Genomic DNA, 11,450 nt, shown 5'->3' on the forward strand with positions numbered 1-11,450 from the left:
CTTTTTTTTGTTTAAAACTTAAAGTTTTAGTTTTGTATATCCGAAAAAAGTAAGGTTTTATTTTTTTATTTTTTTATTTATTTTATTTAATTTTTTTTAAATCTAAGAACTAAAAGATTCCAAAAGCTCTAAAAAATTTGTTATCGAACATATCCTTCATCTACGAGTACAAAAACAGTGTTTATATTATTACTGTTGAAAAATCATGTAGAAATAACAAGCAAACTTAGTTAAACTTTAAAAGAATTATGAGGTAGATGAAGAAGTGAGGCTAGAATGAAAGTACTTGAGAATGTAAAGTTTTAAAGGAAATCTAAGAGTAAGATTGAAAATGGAAGATGTGCAAAATGAGGACGAAATTTAGGTTTTGTTAGGAACCAAACTCATATGTTTATGTTGTTAAATGAGGATGAAAGTACTTGGAAGCCTTCTGGTTCCTATAGGTAAACCAACGAAAAGATAAGTTTAAAATACTATAAAAAAATTGTTTTTTGCACTTAGAATGGCAAAAAAATAACCATGTTCCTATAGGACCGGATAACCCAAAGCATCGTCGAGCACAACGCCTCCAGGACCTACCATTCGATCCCTACTAGCCACTAGCGAAGTATCAATCCAATTAATAAATTGAGACTGGTCCACAAAATTTGGAATCGTCAAATCCAACCACAAACCGACTCTACTCCAAATTTGACAAGCCAAGTCACAATGAAAGAATAAATGAGCTACATCCTCTTGAGCATTTTGACAAACAGGACAGATAATCGATTCTAACCCTATACCTCTTTCCACCAGAAGCATTCTAAGAGGTAATCTTTGTAGTAAAATGCGCCAAAAAAGTATATTAACTTTTAAAGGCCCATAAGAATTCCATCTAGTACAAATTCCCCCGACTGGAAGGGTAGCATCGTCAATTTGTGTCCTTGCCGACTTAACCGAGAAACACCGATTGGGATCAAGATCCCAAGACCACTTATCCGGGGTAGCAGACAACACCGATGACAAAATAAATAAAAGATCATCTAATTGCATAGATTCAGCCCCACCTCTAATAGGCCTACCCCAGGAGAGAAACTCCAACCTATAGATAGAAATCACAAAATTTACCATCTTTGAGAAGAGAATGGGCATATAATCTGTGACACTCAGATTTGAACACAACTCCACCACACCAAGCATCCTCCCAAAATCTAAGAGTAAGTTGAAAATGAAATATGTGCAAAATGGAGACAAAATTTGGGTTTTGTTAGGAATGAAACTCATATGCTTATTTTGTTAAATTAAATTGTAATGACATCGTAACATATATCTCTTATATGTCGAGAATAAGACATACTCAAAGTTGAACACCAAATAATGATTTGTGATCAATATCCCATGTTCAATATTATAAATTTTGTTTTTTCTCACATATCATCTATCAATTAATTTTATCAATTTATATACTTGATTGAATATCATACAACTTTTAATATAAGAAATGGTAACAACGCATTATGTAACATGTACGTGGAAAATCGTACACCATGGAACCTCGAAATGTCCAAATAGATGCCGACTCCAAAAATGCAACTAATTCATATTTGTCATTTGATAAATTAAAATAATGCACCACCATGAATGTCCAAACAAATGCTGATTTGCAAAATGCAACCACCCCATGTTTGTCTTTCGATTAATTAAAATAATTAGCCATTATTCATCCATGTGCAACCCATAGTTCTATAAATACCACATTTCAAAGAAGCAAAATTCAAAACAATTTAAAGAGTGATTTAATATCATGGCAGTTATAACTTCTGAGTTCGAGATTGCTTCTTCCCTCCCAGCTTCCAAATTTTTCAATGCCTATCGCGACTTTAACAACATTGCACCAGAGGTCGATCCAGAAACATACAAAACCCTAGTGGACATCGAAGGTGATGGAGGCGCTGGAACTATCAGGGACATCTCTTTTGGCGATGGTTAGTAAGATCTAAATAGATTTTTATGTACTCTTTGAAATTATTTTAATGTTTGACTTGTATTTTGTTTATCTTTATCCAATTTACTGTGGGATAACACAGGCGTCCCATTTACAAATGGAAAGTTGAAACTTGACGTTGTAGATAGCAACAACTTCAGTATTATATACACAATCTTTGAAGGAGACATCTTGATGGGACAACTAGATTCGATGACTCATCATGTGAAGTTTATACCTTCACCTGATGGAGGATGTGTATACAAGCCTACCGTTGTGTATAATTGTAAAGGTGAAACTCAGCTTCCAGAGGAAGCTCTCAATATGGTAAAAGAAGGATTCAAAAAAACTTTCAACGCGATTGAGGGTTTTATCCATGCAAATCCTCAAACTTATTGATCAATGCTATATATGGTGTGTCATGTTCTTGGTTCAGTAAAAATAAAACGGATTTTAGTCCGGTTATATTTTATATATGTACTCGGCTTGTTTGATATTTTATTTTCTTGTAATGTGATTTTTAAATATATCAAGAATCCCTTGCAAACATGTCTATGTAAACAATTTCTAGGATGTGATATGCATGTTATGAGCATTAATTTTACCATCATGCATGCAGAAATGATAGTTGCAAACCACAAAAGTCCATTCAATTTGCATTCTAGTGAATGAGAATTTTTATTGAGATAACCACCAGTTTTGAAATGGTTGCAAATCTATGAGACTGTAGAGAGGGAGGTGAGAAACAGTGGTTGATAACTGCTTGACATTTTGCTTTGAGTTACATTCATTATGATAAGCCACGCGAGAGATCTACCTGATGATACCTGACGCAACCTTTTTGCCTAAGAAAAGAAAACTGAACAGAAAAGGAAGGAAGGAAGAAGAGAACAGGGCAAAACAGGGGAAGAATGAAAAAAACGCTAGCTGTGAAATACTTGCTGGAAAATATACTTTTATTGCTGACTACTATTGAAATTAGTCATATTGTTTCCTTTTTTATCTTTCCCTGTCACCGCCTCCATCTTAGGGATTGATTGTTTTGTGGCCTTATTTAACTTATTCCTTTGCTATTTATTGTAATTGTATGTTTTTGCCTATTGTATTATACAGAGAGCTTTACAGAGATTCATGTAATATTGTCTCTCTGATTACCTTTTCTTCATGGTATCAGAGCAGGCCGTTCAAAACTAAGATCCTCACCCAAAAACCCTAATGGCCGGAGGAGGGTTGAAAAACAATGATCAAATCGATCCGAACTCACCACTCTATCTCCATCCGTCAGATTTTCCAAGACAAATGCAGGTCAATGAAGGGCTGACAGACAACAATTTCAACGACTGGGTGCAAGAAATGACAAATTTCTTGTATGCCAAGAACAAAATTGGGTTCGTCGATGGATCTATCGAGAAACCAGAAAGCACCGATAAAGATTACATGGCATGGATGCGGTGCGATGCTATGGTCAAGGGGTGGTTCACAACTGCAATGGAAAAGGAAATACGTGCGAGCGTGAAATACGCACATATAGCAGCCGAGATCTGGAAGGATTTGAACGAACGTTTTGGAAAAGAAAGTGCACCGAGGGCCTATGAATTGAAGCAGATTCTCAATGCAACTCGACAAGATGGAGTCACAGTTTCGGCTTATTTTACGAGGCTGAGAAGAATCTGGGATGAAATAAACACTGTCCTACCCACCCCACGTTGTACATGTAATGGTTGCAAGTGTGAGGTGGGAAAGAAGTTGGTTGAATTAAGGGAGAAAGAGCGCCTGTATGAGTTTCTTCTGGGTCTTGATAGTGACTTTGCTGTCATCCGTACACAAATACTAGCAATGAAGCCTACACCAAGTTTGAGTAATTCTTATCACATGGTGGCTGAAGATGAACATCAAAGAAACGTGACAACCGGGAAGAAGATAACCACAGAAATGGCTGCCTTACAGGTCAACAGAAAAGAAAGTCGGCCACAGAAGAAATCGTGGCAGAAAAACGAAAAAGGGGGCTTAACGAACAAAACAGAAAACTGCACACATTGTGGAAAAGGTGGGCATAGTCGGGAAGGATGTTTTGAGCGAATCGGGTATCCCGATTGGTGGCCTGGAAAGACAAAGAAAGAAAATTTCAAACCAAAAGCAGCTTTCGCCGATTCCATACCCAGCCCTGTTCCTGGACTGAGTAATGAACAATATGGTATGTTCTTGAAATTTTTTAGTGACTGCAAGGAGCGAAACCCAGAATAGCAGACTCCTCAGGCCAACATGGCAGGTACGTTTGATGATAATTGGGGTGTCATAGACTCGGGTGCAACCGAGCACATGATCTGTCAAAGGGAGGTGCTCGGAAACATCACCACAAATGAAAATGAAACTCCCGTCACTATTGCCAACGGGATAAATGTTCCCGTAAAAGGGAACGGTGAGGTTTTTCTTAAAGGAGGAATAAAAATAAACGGGGCCTTATTTATTTCAAACTTTAAATGTAATCTTTTATCAGTTAGACGTCTAACAAGAGATTTGCATTGTGCAATCACCTTCTTTCCTGATTTCTTTGTAATGCAGGGATTGAGAACGAGGAGCTTGATTGGAACGGGTAATTGCATTAATGGTCTCTATCGAATAAAAGTTTTAAAAGGAGAAAGGAAGGCAATGGCAGTAACATCCAACACATGGCACAAGAGACTTGGGCACTCCTCAAATGTAAAATTTTCTCATGTGAACTTTTTTAGAAACGTCAATTTTGATTCCGAAAATAATGTTTGTGACTCATGTAATAGAGCAAAATTTGCAAAACTACCTTTTCCAAAGAGTTCCATAAAGACAATTGACTATTTTGATATGATACACTGTGACATATGGGGAGGTTATAGGACACCATCATTGTCACGTGCAAATTATTTTCTTACCTTGGTTGATGATTACAGTAGATCCATTTGGGTATACTTGATTAAACAGAAAAGTGAGGCCAGCACGTGTTTAATAAGTTTTCATAACATGGTTGAGAGGCAATTCGGAAAGAAAATCAAACGTTTTAGGTGTGATAATGGATGTGAGTTTACATCTAATCAGATGAGAGTTTTCTATGAAAAACAAGGCATTATTTTAGAGACCACGTGTCCCCACACCCCACAACAAAATGGGGTTGTGGAACGGAAGCATAGGCATCTTCTTGAAATGGCTCGGGCTATTCGGTTTGAGGCAAATCTTCCCATAAAATTTTGGGGAGAATGTATTTTGACGGCTGCATACATTATTAATCGCATTCCATCTAAAACCTTAAACAACAAAACGCCCTACGAGGTTCTATTGGGAAAACACCCACAATATGATCACATGAGGGTGTTCGGTTGTCTCACTTACCATTGGAACAACGACACGAAGGGGGACAAGTTTGAACCAAGAGGACGACGAGGGGTCTTCCTTGGATATCCTTATGGCACAAAGGGGTACCGAATTTATGATCTTGAACAAAAGAAAATAGTTATTTCCAGGCATGTGAAGTTTGTAGAAGAGTTTTTTCCCTTCTCAGGAGATAATCTAAACAGTCAGATTGACCGCCATGAGACCTCCAAGACTAGTGAACATGAAGAGAATGGAAAAGAATTTGAAGATTGGTTGAAAAAGGGAGACACACCTGATTGGTCGAAAGAGGGAGATACACCCACTGATGAGCAACCTTACGTGCATGAAGATTTATCTACTCAAAATAACGACTTGGGCCCACAAGATGATGAGAACCTGCATGAAAATGATATGCATGAAAATACTCATGCTATCAGCGACGATGACCCTCCTAGACATCACGAAAATACAAGTGAGTTCCAGGCACCAGTGGAGCCCACTCGACCCACAAGGATTCGGTCACAACCATCACATTTGAAGGACTATGCAGTGAAGCTTCCACCTTCGATAGACCATGCAAACCCGTCTCACGATCAAGCCTCCTCCACGGTACATCCCTTAGCTCATTATATTTCATATAAAAATTTCAGTGCTAATCACTTGGCGTTTCTTTCTGCCATCGACTCTCACGATGAGCCAAAGAATTTTCAACAAGCTTCACAGGATGTTAGATGGCAAGACGCCATGAAGAAAGAGATAAGAGCATTGCAACAAAACGGTACATGGACCCTTGAAGAGCTACCTGAAAGAAAGAAGGCCATTGATTCCAAATGGGTTTATAAAATCAAATACAAACCAAATGGTGATGTCGAAAGATACAAGGCACGACTCGTTGCAAAAGGGTTCACCCAACAAGAGGGGGTGGATTATCACGACACGTTCGCTCCGGTTGCAAAATTGGCAACTATCAGGACACTGTTGACCTTGGCTGTAAAAAGAGACTGGATCACACACCAGCTCGATGTTAACAACGCATTTCTACATGGGGATCTTGAAGAAGAAGTGTACATGAAGATTCCTCAAGGCTTCACAAGTGAAAAAGAAACTCGTGTTTGTCGCCTACGAAAGTCCATTTACGGACTCAAACAAGCCTCTCGAAATTGGTATCACAAGTTCACAAAGGCCTTGGTTGAAATGGGCTACACGCAATCTATCGCAGATCCTTCATTGTTCATATATAAAACCGACATAGTTCATGTGGCAGCTCTTATATATGTCGATGACGTTATCATTGTCGGTAACAACATGAGTAAAATACAAGCAACCAAAACTGAATTAAATCGTCGATTCACCATTAAAGACCTTGGTAGCTTGAAATACTTTCTTGGCATCGAGGTGGTTCGAGCAAAAGACGGCATTGTACTCAGCCAAAGAAAATACACATTGGACATACTTCGAGATATGGGTCTGGAAGGATGGAAACCTAGCGCTTTTCCTATGGAACAAGGCCTAAAATTAGACAAAAGTGATGCTGAAGAACGAGTAGACGCGGGTCAGTATCGGCGCCTTATTGGTCGTCTGTTGTACTTACAGGCCACACGACCCGATATTGCATACTTCGTTAACTTGTTAAGTAAATTCGTGGCTGACCCAAGACAGCCCCATCTCGATGCTGCACTTCGTGTTGTGCGTTACCTCAAGACCACCTTGGGGCAAGGGATTTTGTTACCAAAAGAAGGTGGTACTCAGCTCATCACATATTGTGATTCAGATTGGATAGGTTGCCCGTTTACGAGACGCTCTAGGACTGGCTATCTCCTTATGCTTGGTGGAGCTCCGGTCTCTTGGAAATCGAAGAAACAGTCTGTCGTCTCTCGGTCCTCGGCAGAAGCGGAATATCGTGCCATGGCTACAACAGTTAGTGAAGTTCTATGGTTTAGGTGGCTTCTTACTGAACTGGATGCTCCTCAAGACGGACCTACAATTGTGTTATGTGATAATAACGCTGCTCGTCACATAGCCAACAACCCCGTTTTCCATGAACGAACCAAACACGTAGAAATGGATTGTTATTTCGTACGGGAACGGGTCGAGTCCAAGGAAATTTCACCTACTTACATCAAGTCTCACCTGCAAATAGCTGATTTACTTACAAAAGCTCTTGGAGGACAACAACTCAGTTTTTTGCTTAACAAGTTGGGCATTACTAATCTCCATGCTCCAACTTGAGAGGGAGTATTGAAATTAGTCATATTGTTTCCTTTTTTATCTTTCCCTGTCACCGCCTCCATCTTAGGGATTGATTGTTTTGTGGCCTTATTTAACTTATTCCTTTGCTATTTATTGTAATTGTATGTTTTTGCCTATTGTATTATACAGAGAGCTTTACAGAGATTCATGTAATATTGTCTCTCTGATTACCTTTTCTTCAACTACTTGATTAAATAAACATAAAACAATACCCTTATTTATACTATAACAGATGGTATCCTAAACTAACACAAATAATGCTTAAAAGGAAAGTTTCCATAAAAATTTCCAAAATGCCCCTGAGGCCTAATTCCTGAATTACGCCAAAAATTTCAAGTAAATGAGATATTTTCTGTTTTGCAGCTTTTTTCTTACATCTTTTGTGACTACTGAAGAGTTTTCGTAAGTCAATTAAGATTATACCAAAGTTGAAAGAAATGGATGGATTTAACCAAGAAGAAGAATTGAACGTTATGAGATTTGTTTTCTCGTACTTCCAAGAACCTGTGTCTTATATACTTCTATAAATGATAATTTTGACCTTTTATCTGTCATTCAACCAGAAATAATAAGATTTGACCTATTTGTCATGTGTGAGAGTCTCGACAAGAGTGCTTCAGTTAGATATATCCAAGAGAGAATCCCAAAATATTGATTAACAAATTTTGTTAGTCTATATGTTAAGTGGCACTTAAAAAGGCTAAACAAATTCGTTTTGTTATTCAGACTAAAAATCTATACATCATTTGCTTCTAGAAACACCATCAAACTCTTGGTTTAGAGAGTATCGACATTTTGATGTTCCACTACTGGAAAATTGGCTATAGAGTACACCCCCATCTAATACGTATGTAAAAAAACCCGTATTATAAAGGGATAAATAAATATAATACACACAATTGCAGCATCTAATATGGTTAATTACAGCATCTAATACGGTTAATGAGATGTACTAGAAACAAAATCAAATAACTAAAAATACGCCCCCATTTTGATTAAGTACGGCTAATACGTAAATTGAATACGGTTAATACCTAAATTGAATATGCCTCCTCCTCCTCACATACTTAGCTTCCTCCTCCCACACTAATCGGTCCTTCATCTCCATCTCCCTTGTCGCAACACCATCTGACCTCGCCTCGCCTCGCCTCGCACCTCCAATAATTCAACCAACCTGAAAATCCCACCACCGGATCTGCGGTTCAAATTTAAAGGGTAAGAGCTTTGATTTCTATTTTTGCATTAGACAAACACAGGTAGTGGTTCAAATTTAAAGGTAAGAGATTTGATTTCTGTTTTTGCAACAGAAAAACAAGAGCAGAAATACAAATACAAAGGAACTACAATTGTTCACGAAGGACAAGGAAGCGTTTTGGCTTTGATGGAGATGCAAAGTTTTCCTAGTGTGATGCCACTAATGGATTCATTAAAAATGTCTTGAGTTGAGTGTTGATCAAATGACCAAAATGCCCTTTCATTCATGGTTTGGTTTGCTCACTTTCTTTCAGGTACATCAAAGAAGGATTAGAGAATTAAAAAGGACAATATGGTCATTTTGGCATATCTTCCTCTAAGGATTCCTGTTCAGCAGTCTCAAAAAATTCTTATAGTAATTGTTGATAGAATTTTGAGTCATGGAGTAGTTAAGCATCACAAACTGTTGGGATAACAATTCTTTTCTCAAACAGTAATTGGCTTTGCAGTTGTTAGATAGATGTGTTAATTGCTTTGCTTATTATATGTGTTGTGTTATTTGCTTCTGTTAGATGTTGTTATCTATACATAAAGAAACAACAAGCAAGGGCTATAGAAATTTCAACATACTCCTCTTCGGTCTTCATTTTGATATTGGGCTCTGTCAAAGTTGGTCAAAAAGTCAACAAATGGAAAGTCAGATGTTTTTTATTTTTTATTTTTCATTTATTTATTTATTTATTTTATGATTGGTGACTTAAATAATTAAACAATTGAATGCATAAAGTATAAAAAGCTTATATTGTAAATGTAAAAACTTGAAAATCAAATGACTAGAAAATTAAAATTAACACTGCTGAGTGGAATCCATTTGCATTGTCTAGAAACACAAAATGTGATTATTCACAAAACCATTATTCACAAAGGAATGGAATTGATAGGCGAATGGAATGACTGATTCCATTCCTGTCATAGAAAAGAAAAGAGAGGTACATAACAAAAGAGAGGTACATAACAGAAGCATATAGAGATGTGCATCAAAAAAGTGTCCAGGTTTGTATGATGATATAAAAGTACAATTTTACCCTTGGGGTAATATATTTTAATTTGACCATTTTGCCCCTTTATAGGCCATGAAAGCACGAATGGGTGATCTTGGACAGAGCTTAGGAATGACCCAAGGTTTGGGCAACCAGTTCAAACAATAATCGAATTCCCATTTTGCCCTCATCCTTCAGAAAGCTGCAGTTTTGTAGACTAACTGTGCCAAAAGGTCAATATTACCCCTCAATTTTTAATAATAATAATTGTAGCAGTTCTTGTTCAGTTTATTGATTCAGCCACTTGACTATTTTTTGTATTTTATCCTTTTTTGTATTTTCATCCTAATTTTTATTTTTTATGATTTGTTTCATGTAAGAAGAATTGTAGGGTAACACAAGTGATTTTTTTTTAATTATTTTAGGTTTTTTATCGGTTTTCAAGATAAAAAAAATAGTTTGTTGAATGAAGAAAAGAAATCACAGGGACTACTGTTAGAAAAAAAAACACTAAAATTTCGTATTTAATCTTATCCAAGTCATGTTACTATACTAATGCTTTGATATATTCCATGTCGAGGGAAGAAAATACCATGAGGCAATTAAATTCAACTAGGGTTTGGACCGTCCGTGCGTTGCTGCGGAAGCTCCGGTTTGTTAAAAAACTCAGTTTGACATCATATATATCACGGAGATGATTAAATCATATAAAGTGGAACACAAAAATATCAAAATAAAATATGGATACAATCAGTTGACTTGAAAGTGTATCATTAAAAATTTAATAAAAAATGATTATTAAAAAATTATATAAAGGGGTAAAATGTAACTTTAAAATATAATAAGAGACCAAATTGTAATGTATAAAATATTGATAATTTAACTTTAAAATAATAAGGATGGAAAACTATTAAATAAAAATTAATTAAGGGGAAAGAATATAAATATATATATATATATATATATATATATATATATATATATAAATTTTAAAATTATTAGGATACAAATTGTTACATCAAAATTAGTTTAGGGATACAAAATATAAAAACAAGTAAAAGTAAACAGAGGAAAATGAAAAAGAATTGAGTATAAAGACTTAGAAAAGCACCTAAAGAAATGCTTAAAATTATTAGGATAAAAATTGTTATATCAAAATTAGTTTAGGGGTATAAAATATAAAAATAAATAAAAATAAAAGGAGGAAAATGAAAAATAATTGAAAGTATGAAGACTTAGAAAAGCACCCAAAGAAATGCTCCATTTTTGCTTACATGGAATGAATAGTAAACCTCCTCACAAACCAATTTGGTAATTAATATATATATATATATATATATATATATATATATATACATATATATATATATATATAATAGGAGATTGTTATGAGTAAAAATACTTGAAATAAAAAATTAAATAATAAAGTTGTTCATTACATTTATTTTAAAACTTAGACGGATGTTCGCAGGTACGTAAGAAATAGAGATTTTGACTTTCTTCCACGACAAATAAAATTCTCCAGCTCTATTACTTAGAGTTGTTTATACGAAACCTTAGCCTTCGGCCGACGACGCATCCGCCTCTGGCCAACGAAGCCTCCGCCTCCGATTGACGACGCCTCCGCCTCCGGGTTCCGGTCGACGAGACAGACGAAGTCT

The 11,450-nt window shown here is 36.2% G+C and overlaps 2 protein-coding genes across 2 annotated transcripts; both read left to right on the forward strand.

Moving 5' to 3' along the window:
• The first annotated feature begins 1,749 nt into the window (after positions 1 to 1,749).
• Positions 1,750 to 2,512, forward strand: LOC145088760 (root allergen protein-like). Its single transcript, XM_079027165.1, has 2 exons — positions 1,750 to 1,964; positions 2,067 to 2,512. Exons 1-2 carry the CDS (start codon positions 1,784 to 1,786, stop codon positions 2,360 to 2,362), a joined length of 477 nt encoding a protein of 158 aa, XP_078883291.1. The 5' UTR covers positions 1,750 to 1,783; the 3' UTR covers positions 2,363 to 2,512.
• A 666-nt stretch (positions 2,513 to 3,178) lies between these two features.
• LOC145055069 (uncharacterized) lies at positions 3,179 to 4,207 on the forward strand. The gene has a single exon (XM_079003356.1). It carries the CDS (start codon positions 3,179 to 3,181, stop codon positions 4,205 to 4,207), a length of 1,029 nt encoding a protein of 342 aa, XP_078859482.1.
• The last annotated feature ends 7,243 nt before the right edge of the window (positions 4,208 to 11,450 follow it).

This window comes from Lactuca serriola, chromosome 1, assembly GCF_051521515.1.
Source record: "Lactuca serriola cultivar US96UC23 chromosome 1, Lser_US96UC23_V15, whole genome shotgun sequence".
Classification (NCBI taxonomy): domain Eukaryota; kingdom Viridiplantae; phylum Streptophyta; class Magnoliopsida; order Asterales; family Asteraceae; genus Lactuca; species Lactuca serriola.

Coding starts and splice junctions, on each gene's coding strand:
- LOC145088760 (XM_079027165.1), top strand. CDS start 1,784: ATGGCAGTTATAACTTCTGAGTTCGAGATTGCTTCTTCCCTCCCAGCT. Junction 1,965..2,066: donor GGACATCTCTTTTGGCGATG/GTTAGTAAGATC, acceptor GGGATAACACAG/GCGTCCCATTTACAAATGGA.
- LOC145055069 (XM_079003356.1), top strand. CDS start 3,179: ATGGCCGGAGGAGGGTTGAAAAACAATGATCAAATCGATCCGAACTCA.